Here is a 17,901-nt window from a genome sequence, read left to right as displayed (position 1 = left end):
CTTTCTGCCATGTCTTATCGGCAGATGGTGAATGTCGCTGGAGACTCTCTGGAGTGCAGAACTGCATCAGAGGACTTAGTGGGGCAGCAGGCAGACTGTGCTGCTGGCTGGGGCCTGGCCCGGGTGTGTATATATATATATATTGGCCAGAGCACTTTCCCACTTCTATTTGTTAACACACTGCTCTAGTCCAGGCGGCACAAAGTCACACAGAGCCACTCAACTCCAAATATCGACCAGAAACACTGAATTATGTTTGCGGCCTCTACACAGACAGCTGCAGCCACAGACGCCGGGGAGAGACAGAGCCCCTCTCCATGCTCTGCTGTAAATTGCTGGAGGCAGGCAGATATTGGGCCACTGACTCACACTGTACCACTTCCAGGGGGGATAGTGAAGTGAAAAAGGGATATCGATTGGCTCACAGGGACTCCACTCAAACCAATCTGAATGCATGTTGCCAGTAATAAGGCCTACTTGTGGGGCAAGCATAGGAGCATAATTAGTTTAGAATTTAGCAGTAGAAACTCTCACTCTCAAGTGAACCTGTCGATAAAATACAACTTGTATTTCATCAGCGTTTTTCTCTAGTTTTTTGGAGGCCTTTAGTGGAGTAATCAGTGCCAGTGACGCAAGTGCGGACAAAGTAATTATGTGTTTCTTAAAAAAAGAAAGGCATGCCTGCTGATCTTTTTAGAAGTCCTGCACATATAAAAAGCCTTGTTTTAAAGGACAGCCTATATCGTCCTAATTAAACGCAACAGAGACCTGTGCCACATGGTCATAGAGCTTTTAACAAAGACCATTATTTTTCAGTACAACGCACATAACACAGAAGAGTGCTGTGGGTTGCTCTGCAACCAGTCACAGTGGAAAGCTGTCGCATCATACTATTATTAATTAATCGATTAAATGAATACCTGAAGGCAAATGATTGTTGTGCGTTTTGCATCGTTTGTTCCCCATGATGTCTAGAGACATGGTTCTAGTCACAACAGTAATGGGAAATAACTTGATGTAGTAATTGAAAGGGCTGTTAAGACGCCATCTCTGAGGATATGAGGCGTGTTCTATTATTAAATGGATGAATAACATTGTTCTACCTTGGCAGTAGGGAAAAATACTGTCGATATCTGCGAAAGCTCTCTCCATAAATGTTTCCTTGGCCTTTCATCTTTTGAAGGACTGTAATTCCTCTACCGTGCTCTCGTGCTCTGTTACGAGAGGACAAATCTCTCCTGTACTCAACTTTTTTTCTTGGCTGTAAAGGATTTAAGACCAAACACCTCACAAATTATATGAATCTGTTAAACAGCAGCTCACTACTTAAAGTAGGATCAGTGACAAAACCGATCCTTATTGTTAGGCTACAGCTGTTCACTGGGTGTTGGATTATGTCTGGTAATCTTGCTGTGTAGGTGGCTGATAGGATCTTATGGTCCCCAGCCAACCCTTTTAATCTGTTCCTCCATCAGGTTTCTGGCTGTGATGACACGGAGATCGCAGATGACGTGAAGCTGATCGGCTTCGCCCAGCTAAGTGTTAGCTGATGCTCCCCTCATCATGGCCAAAGCGGTTGAGATGGAGGAGGTGGGTCAGAGCAGACAGACAGACAGACCGAGAAGCACCAGACACACCCCTTTCTCCCTTTCTTCCATTCTCCCCTCCCTGCCCTGATGCCCAGCTCTGTCACAGTTCAGCTAGCCCCCCCTCCCCGACGACATTCCACCGCAAAGAACCCCCACCCAGGCCAGACCAGCGGACGGACCAGGATTCAGCCCAGGAAACTAAAGATGTACACAGGCGGTAGTAGCTGAGGATAAAACAAAGTGGCTTAGGAGTTGTTGTTTTTTTTGTTTTTTTTTATCATGGTACCTCTGCTTTCAGCGAAACTCTTACTATTATTTATTACATTGAGAATGCCTTTTATTTGTTTCTCACTGTTGTGTTTTCACAGTGAAAAATATATTCTTCAACTTCCATTTCAGACCACTCATTTGAGATAAAGAAATGTTCCTCAGCGGCCTGTATTGTAGTCCCTGTTCAGAATGTACGATTTGTTTTATTGACGGAGAAAAAAAAGCACATTTTCGTGATAAACATAATGAATGTTTTAAAAGGAATTAACTGTACTGTGTATAGATGATAGTAAACCAATACATTTATGGGACCCATTTTCGGTGAAAGTGACAGAAGCCTGCTGACGTGTAAAATGTGCTGCTTCTTCATAAGACAGTGTTGATGCTTAAAAATGCTAGAGGTGCCTTGTTCATTGATCTGTGCCTAAGAACGTAGGTAATGTGTGAGACCGCGAACAGCAGAACTTTGTTTGTTTGGACCATTTCACAAACATACATGCCTATATTCCAGCAGTGATACAACTCAATGGTAGTATTTTCTCAAGTCAATAGTTAAGGACAAGCTACAATGCACTTTTGGGGCAGATTATATGCACCTGACAAAACAATGCTTAGCCCTGGGAGACTTGTGTTATGAATTGTAATGAGAATTTAACCTGTATTCTTTGTCATTACATAATGGTGATTTGAACCATAACCCAAACCTTAATTCTGTAATATGCTTCAGTTAATGTGTTTTCCCGAAGCCAAATTAATTGATAAAATCTTGAAAAACTCAGTTTCTTGCTCTGACTTACTGCACTACAAGATGTTTTTTCTGACATATTATTCTCTGAAATGTACTGTATAACAATGCATCCGCAAACGAAACCCAAAGGAAACTATTGAAATGTTGATGAGCCATTCATTTGTCCAAAACAAGTACAGTAGCTCTAAATTATTTTCTAAAGTATTGAAAGTGGTAAACAAATATTAACTTGTTCTAAATACTTTATTTCAAGAGGTAAGTTATTGTGTTTTCTATGTACAGTAGTTGTATCATTTACGCATATTATCTTTGGTCTGTAATCGGCTGATTAAAAACATTTCTGCAGAGGAGCAACAAATGAATTGCTAATATTAAAACTAAAGTTGTGTTGAGTTGATTTGGTGTTGATTTTCATAAACGTTACCTAACTGAAGTCATTCTGTACAAAGCGGAGTGTCATAATACAAAACATGGGTGGCAGGTAGCCTAGCGTTTAAGAAGAGCGTTGGGTCGAGAACCCCGAGCCAACGAGGTGAAAAATCTACCACTTAATGTAAATTGCTCTTGTAAGTCGCTCTCGATAAGAGTGTCTGCTAAATTACAAAACTGTAAATGTTAACATTACAATGTGCTCATGTGAATTAGAACAGGTTAAGCAACCTTGTCAAGGTCAATTCTCCCAAGTCTGTATGTAAAAGGTGGTGAGGTGTCCTTTCAGCCAAATAGTGTCTCCATTTATTACATACAGTATTTGGCATGTTGATGTTTGGAAGATACCTAAGGTGAATTGAACTGCCTAGATCCACTGAAAATCCAAAATGTTACAAATGCCCTCTTTCACATGGAACTATGAAAATATTTTCTGCTGGATGTACATTTTGTGTATGGTACTCGAGTTTGTTGATGAATATAAAATTAGATGAACATGAAAATCCATACAAGCAGCAGTAATTCAACAAATCTAACCCCTAAACAAATGTAATCAACATGGATGTGGCAGATAGCCTAGTGGTTAAGAGCATTGGGCCACTAACCAAAAGTTTGCTGGTTTGAACCCTCAAGGTGGCGAAAATCTGCGATTCTACCCTTGTGCAAGGCAGTTAACCCCCAACAACAACTGGCCGCCGATGATGTCGATTAACACACCTCTCTGATTCAGAGTGGTAGGGTGAAATGCAGAAGACACATTTCAGTTGAATGTATTCAATTGTGCAATTGAGTAGGTATCCCCTTTCTATTAAGGGTCACCAAGTATACAGGGCATTGAATAGGTTTCATTACTTATTTTTTATGTAAAAAAACATACTTCATATCACAACAACCTCCTTCAGGATATATATTTATACTTTCACAGTCAAATGTCACAATAGCTTATAATACTAAATACTTAAAAAACAATAATAAACATTTGAAAATGACATTTGGGCCATAACAGCTATCCCAAGTTCCAGAAAATTGAATTATTTCCCATTATTTCAATAGCAGTGATTCAGTAAAGATATGCCAAATAACACATTATTTATAGATTCACTTGGGAATTTAGATAAAAGTTACTATGTAAATTGCCACGTGCACAAGATGATATGTAACGTCTGTTGATACTTGGTCGTGGTCGTGAATCCGACCTACGTAGAGTACCGTAATAGTAGCCAGTTTTATCAGAAGCAGGTAGCATGACACCATGAAATACTTCAAGTACACTGTAAGAAAATAATTTGAGTAGAAATGATCAATGACATCTAAATGTAAAAAGCATTTTCCTGTCTCTTCCCAGATGAAGAGGCAGTTACATTTACACCAATATGTAAACAAAGATATCCAGGGGGGGAATCACATTTAAAACATCTGTTTGACCCACACATGTAGTTTTGAACAATAGTGAATAGTGAACATCACTACCAATAGTGATAAAGTACATCCAGTAGAGATGTATTCATTTCTTATTAAATCGCAACAATAGAAAAGAACAATTAACATTCCAACTTGTTCTACGTTTGCAGAATATAGATATTGTTGTTGTCATTGTTGCAGCATTATATTCTATTTCAATGTGTATTTACTATGGTGTAGCCTACAACTGTTGACCATCCATAAGGGATGAGAGGAGGGATGAGACATGGTGTGGGGGAGGCTTTCTCCTGCTGTAAGGAAGTACCATCCCCAAAACAGCATGAGAACTTGGCAGGAAGTAGATAGACACTCGCACTGACATATACAGCATTTTGTCTTTCAATAATACCTCTCTGGTTTCACTTGTAAATGTACAGAGTAAATGTTCATCAAAATGAGTTGTTGAAGTCTACAGCTCTAGACCAGAGATTACAAAATGACTGGTAACAACACTATCTTAGTGTGTGTTTGAATGAGAACATGCACTTTACAAGCCTCATGCACCCAACAGCTACATTGGATTCAGTAGAAGTATACTAGTAGCCTATAGAGAACTAATGTTGTCAGAAAATGAAAACAACTTTGTTAGATCACCAGGTTGAGAGGTAAAAAAACAAAAACAAAAAACAGAAGAAGGGTCCAAGTTGTCCCCAGGTGCTAGCATCGGAGGTGTTTCTTGCTGGACATGTCGTTCCAGATCCGGTGCATTTCTTCCGGTGAAATCTGGTGGACAGTGATAACACGACGGTACCTACACAGGCTGTAGGCCATTTTCCAGTGATTGAAGCCACTGTTCTGATAGGGGTGGATGCCCAGCTTCCTCAGACACAGTCCCACGTACACGTCCTCCAGGTGGAGCAGTCTGGTGTGCAGAGAGGTCTTATAGATCAGCTCAGCCACGTCCACTGAGAACACGTACCCTGTGCCCGAGCAGAAGGGGGGGTACTTAGCCTCGGGGTACAGGTCTCTGGGCATGTACCACTTACTGCGCATGTCTCTGATGGGACCGCCGTTGATGACGTAGCCCGTGAAGTACCTCCTCTTGGGCTTGGTGGTGGGCTTCAGAAGCTTGTAAACCAGATTGTCCATGTTGACGAAAATGTCACTGTCCGTCTTCATGACGTACTGGGCCTGGGAGCAGAAGGTGGCCACCCAGCGCATGCCCATCAGGGTCTTGAGGGTGAGGTTGTGGTACGAGTCTATGAAGTCCTCCACCACAATGTCGTGGAAGATCTGGCTCTCCTGTTCCACCATCTGGTTGAGGACGGCGTCCGTGTTGCGGCCCAGCAGGAAGAGGGTGATGATGCGGATGTCGCTGTAGGTGCTCTCATCGCCCCAGGTCTCCCGGATGGCCTGACGGGCATCGAACTCTTTGTGTGTGGTGCTGATCAGGATGACCAGGAAGGGCGTGTTGCTCTCACATTTCTTAGGCTCGTTGATGACAAAGTCGAAGGCGTGTGGGTTCAGCGTTCGCGTCCGGATGTTGCTGAACGTAGTGTTCTTAAGGGTTTTCACAGTCTTCCGGATCGGCAAAGACATCTGCCCACTGACATCGGAGGATGTCGGCCGGGATATACCCAAGTACCAAAGAGCACTTGCCCAGCAAACGACCGTCAACACGTACAAGCATGAGACTTTTGAAGGCATTCTGGTGCATTTATTTGTATTTAGTGTATTGAATCTTAAAAGGCTTTCTTTCCATTAGCAGTGTTCCTTCCAGCAAGGCAGCATAATGCTGCACTGATGTGCTGCTTGACATTAATTGTCAGTAATGGATTGTTTTAGAGGAAAGTGATGGGATGTCGTTGTTTGCCTTTTAATGAAAATCCGGTTTGAAACCGTGCAGATGTCCTGTTTTTCTTCTTGACACTTGTGCTTCTCCATTTACATCTGAAAAGTAGAGAAATAACATGTTAATGCCAGAACAAAAAGATAGACCTTAATAGGTTCAGCAAGCACACCCGTCTGCTAAATAAAATAATACAAAGTTTTATCAAGTAGTGTTAGAGTTTCTCTAAAATCAGGACTCAGCAGTTACAACCAACAGCTTTTGATAAGAGTTATCTTTGTACTGCCTCTAGACTAAGCTTAGCTTTCACACAGTAGGGTGCACCATAAAATAAAATGCTAATACAGAATTGTATGAGTTCTCAGCTGTTCAAAAACCCAGCTCGGGTGACATTGAAAAAGTATTTTGATATTTTGGATAATTGAAAAGTATCAGAAGTCCTGTGAGAGAATCTACTCAGATTGTACGGTAATGCAGTCTGATGTAATTATTATCTCTCACACAAGGCCTTAGACTCAGACTAATGCTTTTAGGAAATGGCTAAATGCTGCCAACCACAAAGTGCCATAATCTTCCCCTATAGGTCCTAGAAAGAGGGCATCCCCATTCAGTGTATTAATATAACTCTGACACCAAGCCTGTAATACCTTCACCAAACACACAAAAAAATGACACTACATATTGTTGCTACAGTAATAAAGATATTATTCTTATTAATTAGTGGTAGTGATACATTTAGAAATCTCTGGAATGGAATAATTGGGCAATTACTGTCTATTACAGACAAAAACAAAGTGCATGTTGCTTGTGCTAACAAAGTGCATGTTGCTTGTGCTAACAAAGTGCATGTTGCTAGTGCTAACAAAGTGCATGTTGCAAGTGCTTTGGCGACACACAACATACTTGGCATACTGTATAGCTACCCACTTTATAGACCCTTATGCTTTAGAAAACACTGCAATGACGGGCCAGAGGTAGTAAATGGTAAGACTCTGCTGCACACATTTCCAATTTCAATCTAATTAACATAATGGACTATCTATTTAACAAGACCAGATAGGATACTTAATGCCTATGGTAGCTATAACAATAACTGAGATGCACATTCTGAAATGAAATCTGCAGCACAAAGGCGTATTAAAGTAGTGACAATGAACGTGGCACATTAAAGGACATATCATTACTGTACTATACTGGGGACACGGAAGCAACAAAAGAGAAAGCAGAATAAACATAATTGATCTGACTTGATATTTTTGTCCACCTGTCACTAAAAAAACCTTTTACAAGCTCCATTAATCCTAGCATAGTGTTTTAATGATTTTGTCTGGTCTATTTTGTATCCATCAAAAAGCAAAAGGGAGAGAGAAAAAAAAGAACAAGAACAAAGATCTCCTGACATAACTGTTCATTACTTCAGAGCTGCACTGAGGCGGTATAAGGAAGGTGTTTACTTCAAACTGCTTGTTTGTGTAATCCTTAATGTAAATCTTTAACTCAGACAGAGACATTACAGGCTCTTTGTTATGCTCCTGCATATGATAAGCGACCTTGGCAAGCACCTGTTGAATGACACTGCAGTGAGCTGAGGACACATCTCTGCATGCTTTTGATGACAGCAAATGCTCCAGAATGAGCCCCTCACAATTTGCATCTTTGGTTATTCTCCATGGAATCAAAACCTGGGGTTAAAAAGCCCATTTGGAATCAAACTAATTAAATGACTACAGTGTAAGTCAACAGCATCTACAGTGCATTCGGAAAGTATTCAGACCCCTTGACGTTACAGCCTTATTCTAAAATGTATCAAATTGTTTATCTTTTCTCATCAATCTACACACAATACCCCATAATGACAAAGCAAAAACACGTTCTTAGAAATGTTTGCAAATGTATGAAGAAAAATCAATATATAATAAATGCATTTATTTGAACCTTTATTTAACTAGGCAAGTCAGTTAAGGCCTAGGAACAATGGATTAACTGCCTTGTTCAGAGGCAGAACAACATATTTTTACCTTGGGGATTCGATCTAGCAACCTTTCGGTTACTGGCCCAACGCTCTAACCAGACTTGCTACTTATTCAGACCCTTTACTCAGTACTTTGTTGAAGCACCTTTAGCAGTGATTACAGCCTCAAGTCTTCTTGGGAGTTTCTCCCATTCTTCTCTGTAGATCCTCTCAAGATCTGTCAGGTTGGACGAGGAGCGTCACTGCGCAGCTTTATTCAGTTTACTCCAGAGATGTTAGACCTCTTGGAAGGTAAACCTTCACCCCAGTCTGAGGTCCTGAGCGCTCTGGAGCAGGTTTTCATCAAGGATCTCTCTGTACTTTTCTCTGTTCATCTTTCCCTCGATCCTGACTAGTCTCCCAGTCCCTGCCAATGAAAAACATCCCCACAGCATGATGCTGCCACCACCATGCTTCACCGTAGGGATGGTGCCAGGTTTCCTCAAGAAGCGACGCTAGGCATTCAGGCCAAAAAGTTCAATCTTGGTTTCATCAGACCAGAGAATCTTGTTTCTCATGGTCTGAGAGTCCTTTAGGTGTATTTTGGCAAACTCCAAGTGGGCTGTCATGTGCCTTTTACTGAGGAGAGTCTTCCATCTGGCCACTCTACCATAAAGGTCTGTTTGGTGGAATGCTGCTGAGGTGGTTATCCCTCTGGAAGGTTCTCCCATCTCAACAGAGGAACTCTGGAGCTCTGTCAGAGTGATCATCGGGTTCTTGGTCACCTCCCTGACCAAGGCACCTTCTCCCCCGATTGCTCAGTTTGGCTGGGAGCAGCCAGCTCTAGGAAGAGTCTTGGTGGTTCCAAACTTCTTCCATTTAAGAATGATGGAGGCCACTGTGTTCTTGGGGACTTTCATTGCTGCAGAAATGTTTTGGTACCCTTCCCCAGATCTGTGCCTCGGCACAATCCTGTCTCGGAGCTCTACGGATAATTCCTTCGACCTCATGGCTTTGTTTTGTTCTGACATGCACTGTCAACCATATATAGACAGGTGTGTGCCTTTCCAAATCATGTCCAATCAATTTAATTTACCCCAGGTGGATGCCAATCAAGTTCTAGAAACATCTCAAGGATGATCAATAGAAACAGGATGCACCTGAGCTCAATTTGGAGTCTCATAGCAAAGGGTCTGAATAATTATGTTAATAACACATTTCTAAAAACCTGTTTTTGCTTTGTCATTATGGGGTATTGTGTGAAGATTGATGAGGGATTTTTAAAATTTGTAATCCATTTTAGAATAAGGCTGTACTGTAACAAAATGAGGAAAACGGGGTCTGAATACTTTCTGAATGCGCTGTATAGAGCTGCATGTAGAAGAAGCTACTACAACAGCTTACTACAGGGCTCCACATTTATGGAATCAATTTAAATGTCTGGCCTATACCTACTGTTTGAGAACAGATTTATCTCAGTCCACCATGTGTCCACACTAATCCTCCACATTAAACTTGCATGGACAAACGTCCCTTTAAAGATAAGACAGGTTGGTGGAAAATAATATGACAAGTAGAACAGAGGTACTGATGGTGTGAGCTCTCTGTCTCCCCGGGTCCAGAGCAGCTCTGGTTTTGGCAGTGCTCGGTCTGACTGCACTCTATGACACAGATATGCTGGTGAAGGGGAACATCGCTCAGTAATAAGCTTTTCTCCTGGAGAGGAAATGCTATCATCTATGGGGGGAATAATAGACTGCTATCATGGTGCTATTACTGAGCCTACTGAAATCTCACATCCATGTACTGTATAACACCCTCATATTTTGGGACAATTCAGAGATGTCTAGACGGTGTGGAGGTACTAGACTGTGGTGTCCTTTTGTATCTATGCATTAGAACAGGTGGTTGGTGCTATAGCGCATAAGGGTTTATTGATCTTACATTTGTGATATTTTTTCCAACCCACACTGGGAGTCATAAGTGATAGTATATCAAGGCGTTATCAATGCTTTAGAACCACAGGTTGGTCACAGGTTGGCTTAATTCAGGCAGATCCAAACCTGTGTGATAGGTATTCTGACATCTTGAGTATTTCTGCCTATAAAACAGAGTCCAGCCTACCAGACAAACATATTGACCTAACTAAATAACATTTTTTAAATCAAATCAACTTTACCGTGAAATGCTTGCTCACAAGCCCTTCCTCAACAATACAGATTTACATGAGTAATAAAATAAAACACACAAGATGGTGGAAGATGGTGAGATTGTGGTGTGCTCTCTTTTTTTTGTTTGAATTTTACCCCCTTTTTCATAGTATCCAATTATTGGTGGTGTGCTCTTTTACAGTCGTTGGTATTGTAGTATTCTATCATAGGCACCGGGAATCAACAGCTTTATCACACAATTAGAAATATATTTTATTCTACTAAAGCAAGTCTGTGAAAACTGTTTTAAACTGTTTTCAAACTGTAAAATAACCGATTCCATGTAGAAAGTACAATAGGTACTGTAAAAACATTCCAAACATCAAAATGATGGTCAACTTTAGCCTCTCGTGAGAATAAACACTGATTCATATCAGTAGATAGTGACGTTGACTAAAACCAGTGGATGGAGTGTGTTCACATATACTGTGCATGCTCTTCAATATACTCCTTGTCCTCCCTGTCTGTTAAAGACAATTTGTTTCTAATTGGTCACACCACTGGTAGAACCCCAGACAGTATATATTTCCTTTTTTGGCAGCCATGACCGTCAGAAAAACCCCTCAATCTCAATCTTTCTATTCTATATCGGCCTTATCCTCACTATCCCTCCATCACAAAGTCATTACTGCACCTCCATTCTTTTCCCTAAATCATTTCTCATTCTCTTCTTCCACTGTGAAAAATACACTCTGAATCTCCCTCTGTCCCCCTGATTTCCTTTTGTCTAGCTGTCTGCTGATGATTTTCTTGAGATTGAGAAAGCTAGCAGTAACAAAGCATCAGTCTAAGGCACAGTGTGTTGCAAATGTGTCATTTCTCTGTGGAGACACTATTCTATTAACTGAGTTCTTCAGCCTGCTTCCATTCCATACATCCTATTTATTGAATAAAGTTGCCTTCAATGTTTAAAAAGAACACTGAACCACTTGCTTAATCAGCGTTATTCTGCGAGTTGAGTGGACTTCAAAAGGACAAGAATTTGAGCCTGTGTGTTAACGTTTGTTTACTCAACAAACTCCGCTCAAAGTGAGCTGGATTTGAACTAGCTTGTTGAGTAAAATTGGGGCGGCAGGGTAGCCTAGTGGTTAGAGCGTTGGACTAGTAACCGGAAGGTTGCAAGTTCAAACCCCCGAGCTGACAAGGTACAAATCTGTCGTTCTGCCCCTGAACAGGCAGTTAACCCACTGTTCCTAGGCTGTCATTGTAAATAAGAATTTGTTCTTAACTGACTTGCCTAGTTAAATAAAGGTTAAAAAAAATTACAAATGTATCTTTGCTCAAAACCACGCCTAGTATTATAATAATTCTCTATTGCAGGTTGATTTTCAGAATCTCTGCTTCCTCCTGCATGCATTGCAGCCTGCCTCAGTCTCACCACTGAGTGCCACTTTACTGTCTCTCAGTAGCCTACTCTCTGTAATTAAAAGTATTATGAGAATTAGTAGCCAATGTTTTGCTCCTGCTGAGGTAGGCTCCGTATAACGTTAGCTTCTTACTTCATCCTTCTTCATCCTTCTTGCTGAATGAGTAGCCTAATACTAGAGTCCTTCAACATTACTGTAATATAAGTTTCTGCTGGCAGCTTGCTATCTGACTGACATACACTATATATACAAAAGTATGTGGACAACCCTTCAAATTAGTGGATTTGGCTATTTCAGCCACACCCGTTGCTGACAGCTGTATACAATTGAGCACACAGCCATGCAATCTCCATAGACAAACCTTGACAGTAGAATGGCCTTACTGAAGAGCTCAGTGAGTTTTAACATGGCACAGTCATAGAATGCCACCTTTTCAACAAATCAGTTCGTCAAATTTCTGCCCTGCTAGTGCTGCCCTGGTCAACTGTAAGTGCTGTTATTGTGAAGTGGAAATGTCTATGCGTAACAATGGCTCAGCCGTGATGTGGTAGGTCACACAAGCCCACAGAGTGGGACCATCGAGTGCTGAAGCGTGTAGCGCGTAAAAAATCCTCTGTCCTTGGCTGCAACACTCACTACCGAGTTCCAAACTTCCTCTGGAAGCAACGTCAGCACTTTTCGTCAGGCGCTTCATGAAATGGTTTTCCATGGCCGAACAGCCGCACTCAAGCCTAAGATCAACATGAGCAATGCCAAGCTTTGGCTAGAGTGATGTAAAGCTTGCCGCCATTAGACTCTGGAGCAGTGGAAACGCGTTCTCTGAAGTGATGAATCACGCTTTACCATCTGGAGGTCCGACGTACGAATCTGGCTTTGGCAGATGTCAGGAGAATGCTACCTGCCCGAATGCATATTGCCACCTGTACAGTTTGGTGGAGGAGTAATAATATTCTGGGGCTTTGTTTGTTGGTTGTTTCATGGCCCCTTAGTTCCAGTGAAGGGAAATCTTAACGCTACAGGATACAATGACATTGTAGACGATTCTGTGTTTTCAACTTTGTGGCAACAGTTTGGAGAAGGCCCTTTTCTGTTTCAGCATGACAATGCCCCCATGCACAAAGCGAGGTCCACACAGAAATGGTTATTCGAGATCGGTGTGGAAGAACTTGACTGGCCTGGACAGAGCCCTGACCACAACCCTTTCCAGAGGGTAGTGAGGTCTGCACAACGCATCACCGGGGGCAAACTACCTGCCCTCCAGGACACCTACACCACCCGATGTTACAGGAAGGCCATAAAGATCATCAAGGACATCAACCACCCGAGCCACTGCCTGTTCATCCCGCTATCATCCAGAAGGCGAGGTCAGTACAGGTGCATCAAAGCTGGGACCGAGAGACTGAAAAACAGCTTCTATCTCAAGGCCATCAGACTGTTAAACAGCCACCACTAACATTGAGTGGCTGCTGCCAACACACTGACACTGACTCAACTCCAGCCACTTTAATAATGGGAATTGATGGGAAATGATGTAAATATATCACTAGCCACTTTAAACAATGCTACCTTATATAATGTTACTTAACCTACATTATTCATCTCATATGCATACGTATATACTGTATTCTCTATCATCGACTGCATCCTTATGTAATACATGTATCACTAGCCACTTTAACTATGCCACTTTGTTTACATACTCATCTCATATGTATATACTGTACTCGATACCATCTACTGTATCTTGCCTATGCTGCTCTGTACCATCACTCATTCATATATCCTTATGTACATATTCTTTATCCCCTTACACTGTGTATTAGACAGTAGTTTTGGAATTGTTAGTTAGATTACTTGTTGGTTATTACTGCATTGTCGGAACTAGAAGCACAAGCATTTCGCTACACTCGCATTAACATCTGCTAACCATGTGTATGTGACAAATACAATTTGATTTGATTTGATTTGAACCACATTGAATATCTTTGGGATGAATTGGATTGCCAACTGCGGGCCAGGCCTAACCGTCTATTATCAGTGCCCGACCTCACAAATGCTCTTGTGACAGAATGGAAGCTGTTATAGCAGCAAAGGGGGACCAACTCCATATTAATGCCCATGATTTTGGAATGAGATATTTGACAAACAGGTGTCCACACACTGTTGACCATGTAGTGTATTTACTGTATTACCAGTTGTGCGCTTGGTTTTTGTTTGTTTGGGGGATGTCTGTAGACACGTCAGGAGTCCCGGGGAGGTTTTAGAATTGCCTTCTGCCCGGCATCTCGCAAACACACTGTCAGCAGGGTTTCCACTTGAGCAGACGGGTAGTTTGTTTCATGTCCGGGAGGCAAATCCAGGGGACGCAGGTGAACATAACCAACAAACCACTGTTCACGATTCCAATCGTTTGCAAATAGGCAGGCGATTAGTCAGATCAAGAATATAAGCGTTCTGAGCTTTGGTCAACTCTGGAAACAATATTTAGATGTTGACCCGTAATTGATTTTCTTTAATGTATACAATATACAGTATACATATTTTATTATAAAACATGTCAGAGGTCTGGACCTCGGTGTCTTCACATGTAGTTACGGACCCAATTATTTTCAGCTTGTAAATTCCATTCTTTCTTGGCTATAAAACATAGAAGTACATCTCATCTCTCGTCAACCTGAAAAGTTAACGCAAAGAATGTTCTGGACAAAGACATCCCAGTAGCACACGGTCTGCCTGCAATGCTCCCCGACACACTCACGCACTGAACCATTTTTAAAGTTAAAGTTCAATTCCCATTGAATTGTCCGTGAATCTGCTGTCAGTGACTAGTTGCAACAGCAAAACTATTGTCTTTTCAATTAGGTAATAATTCACAGATAGATTTGCTTAGTTACAGTAAGATGGCACTACAATGTGTAACACTAGACCTAATTCAATGAGAGTAATATCCAATGCATCTCAGGCTGAACTGTGCAGGGTCGCATTAGTAGTCCAGCCATGATATAGTTCCTTGCTAGCAGATGTAGAGAGCCTGAGTGACTACAGCCCATACTCATGCCAACTTCCAAGCGTGATGCACGTGACTCAGCAGGCAAATTACATTGTGTTCATAATATTAGCCACGGTAGAGTGTTTTTGAATACACACATAATTTCTACAATTGAAGGGATCTATCCACATTTAGAATGTTTAAAATCAAATCCAGCTTGATTGAGAGACAGAGGCTGTTAGTTGCCATGGCAGCATGCTGAAAGTCAACAGCAAAAAGGGGGTAAGCTAGGGAGCATGAATCTGAGAGAGACTACCCAGCAGCACTTATACAGAATGATCCGAACAGCTCTTAAAGACTCACTTTAACAGTCCTACAGTGTAATTATGTGTTCCAGCGCCACTGCACTTCACTAAGCAATGCCTACCGGTGACACATTGCCATTTTAAGTTGATTAAGTAAAGTGGCAATAAAAGGTTGCTCTTTTACATTCATGGCTCAGTCATTGACTCTCCTAAGTGTTTGGAGACTGGGGGCCAAAATGGAAAAAGTAAGTAAATGTGCCTTACCAGCATTTTTCGGAAAATGACCACGGAATAACTTTCTGCACTGTGAAAACCTAGCAAAACTTATGCCAATTCCTGTGGCAATAGTATTTATTCTACCAGACCTGAGCCAGATAGATCTGCTGGTAGATCAGAGTCTATCCTCTCATTCGAGTTTTCTTAACAGGGTTTTTCATTATAGCATTTCAAGTCATCCAAAACATGGACAATGTTGCATCCATCACCATTTCAGGAATCAATACGACTTTGCAGGGAATAAAATGAATAACAGAACAGCTTGTATAGTAGATTCTCTGGCAATGCATTTTCCCCTGTTTGTATGCATTGGTATGTTTTCTGCCGCTGTATATTTGTCCGGTCTGTGTCGGTGTATTAGTCTCTGTTGTGTAGCGTGGGCAGCCAGCCAGAGTTTATTACTCCAATCCATCTCCATAATGCTGGATGTCATGCAGAGAGCCAATCATAATGTCTGCTATATGACTGGACCAGGCGGCTGACTGTCTGTCAGAGAGGACACTATAAGAAAAAGACAACTCTTTCCTGTTTAGACACAGACACACACATAGCTGCAGGCGCTTTAACCACACTGAGCTGGAATGGAGCCGGTAGGCGACACCTCACAGACTCAAGCAACATTGTGAAATAATTAGTCAAAGCAATGAAAATAGACTCAATTTATCAAGATTTATTTTACAACAAGGGGTAAATCTGTGTTAGGAGTGCAGTACAAAGGCGACCATTCATCACAAAGTGACATGCCTTTCTCCCAGGCTGCAGGTGGAGTGTTTTGAACGCTGGTTTGTAGTAAGAAGGGCTATTATACAGTTCCTCTGTACACAACAAGTCATTCATTACTTGATTTATAGCCCCATGCAGATTTATGGACACAACTTTCAAATGTTTTTGCAATAACCAGGTCTCTCTCTAATAGGTGCCAGATTCTATTAACAGATACACACATTACAGGGAAAGGTTGCACCTAAATCTTTCTTCAACACCTTTCTTCTCACAATCGCCTTTTTTCCCCCCAATGGGCCGACAGAAACAGTTCTTTCTCAACCTGAAAGACGAGTCCAAGTACTTTTGTCGATCGAACCAGACTGTCCATTATACACAGGACCTGTTTTCGTGAGTATATTTCCAAGCTATTTCTCTGTCCTCCACTCTATCATTGTGTATCATAATTCCACGTGAGCCTGGCTGTTGCTTTACATTTACACATCAAAGCCTTATACCAGCTCTCCCGATACAACATGATGTATGAAGGTCTTTCTCAGGGTTGGATTCCTACAGTATTTATAATTCTTCTTCAGAAGTTTGAATATATATTGTGTTGATAAGACTACTGGCATGATACATGGCTCTGTGTTTTCTCATGATAACACATAATTGGATGATTACTGGTATGAAATATCGATGGCGAAACAGCCTGGCAGAGAAGAGATGTGATAAAAAACTATATGGAAGTTGACAAGGTGCAGCACAGCATGTGGTGAGTTTTAAGGAGATTCTCTGGTACTTTTATACACTTTTTAGCCAGTAGTTCTGAAAGTAGGGCCCACAAGCCAAAGGTGGTCCCCGAAAATCTCGTGCTGCGTCACATACAGTGCATTTTGAAAATATTCAGACCCCTTCCCTTTTCCCAAATTTTGTTATGTACAGCCTTATTCTTAAATTGATTCAATTAATTGTTTTCCTCATCAATCTACACACAATATCCCATAATGCAAATGTATTCAAAATAAAAAAACGAAATACCTTATTTACATAAGTGTTCAGACCCTTTGCTATGAGACTCGAAAACTGAGCTCAGCAACAAAATGTGGAAAGGTAACAAAATGAGGGAAAAGTCAAGGGGTCAGAATAGAACTGATTCCACAGCCTATTCCATCACAGTCTACAAATGTTCCAATAGACAGACCTTGTGAAATCTAGACCCGACCCAGGATCCAAACTTTTCCCTTGTGTCCGGGTAGGGTCCTGTTTAATCGTCATCGGGTTTTGGGTCTATGTAACTACAGCTGATAGACCCAGCTGACTAACAGACCACGGCCTGCATATCCTATAGCATATTTATTTGACGCTAATAAGGTGAATCTATTGACTAATAGAAGGCCTAGCCAACATATTAGCTGACAACGTCATGAAAACGATGTACACGCTTTCATGGGGCAGAAGACAGCATGTTGTTGTGATTCTGGACGGCCAGATTGCCAGCAAGAATGACGAGAAGCTGCCATGTGGAGAATAGCAAGTGGCTCGTTTCAGCTCGTTTCATCTTGTTCTTGATACCATGTCTTGTTTTGAGGTGTTTTGACGGATTTCATGTCCATGCTAATATGATAAAGATTCTCTAGCCAGCTAACCACCAACTGTAACGACATATTTGAAAGACAACATGTGCTCACTGTGCAAATGTGTGTTTTCAATAAATATTGGAGACGAAATATAGCTTACATGTTGTCAACAATCTAAGCAGATTGCCCCATAGTTGCGCATATGTCAGTTTTGTTGCTAAACAACCAACCCACC

General features: G+C 41.4%; 2 protein-coding genes across 4 annotated transcripts in view; one reads left to right on the top strand and one right to left on the bottom strand.

Annotated features, from left to right (window-relative positions):
• stk39 (serine threonine kinase 39) overlaps window positions 1–2,957 on the top strand; it is a 30,584-nt gene extending 27,627 nt beyond the window's left edge. The window contains exon 19 of one of the 2 annotated variants that reach the window (XM_035773355.2): window positions 1,476–2,957. In XM_035773355.2, coding sequence (XP_035629248.1) covers window positions 1,476–1,550 — 75 coding nt within the window. In that variant the 3' untranslated portion in view covers window positions 1,551–2,957. The remainder of the gene's footprint in view (window positions 1–1,475) is intronic. The other variant, XM_035773356.2, reaches the window with a different exon arrangement.
• A 984-nt stretch (window positions 2,958–3,941) lies between these two features.
• The window catches only part of b3galt1b (UDP-Gal:betaGlcNAc beta 1,3-galactosyltransferase, polypeptide 1b), a 142,904-nt gene continuing 128,944 nt past the window's right edge, over window positions 3,942–17,901 (bottom strand). For both annotated transcript variants that reach the window (XM_035774204.2, XM_035774205.2), the window contains exon 2: window positions 3,942–6,387. In XM_035774204.2, coding sequence (XP_035630097.2) covers window positions 5,155–6,144 — 990 coding nt within the window. In that variant the 5' untranslated portion in view covers window positions 6,145–6,387 and the 3' untranslated portion in view covers window positions 3,942–5,154. The remainder of the gene's footprint in view (window positions 6,388–17,901) is intronic.

Source organism: Oncorhynchus keta, chromosome 7 (assembly GCF_023373465.1).
Source record: "Oncorhynchus keta strain PuntledgeMale-10-30-2019 chromosome 7, Oket_V2, whole genome shotgun sequence".
Lineage (NCBI taxonomy): Eukaryota > Metazoa > Chordata > Actinopteri > Salmoniformes > Salmonidae > Oncorhynchus > Oncorhynchus keta.
This window is presented reverse-complemented; position numbering and strand designations above follow the sequence as displayed.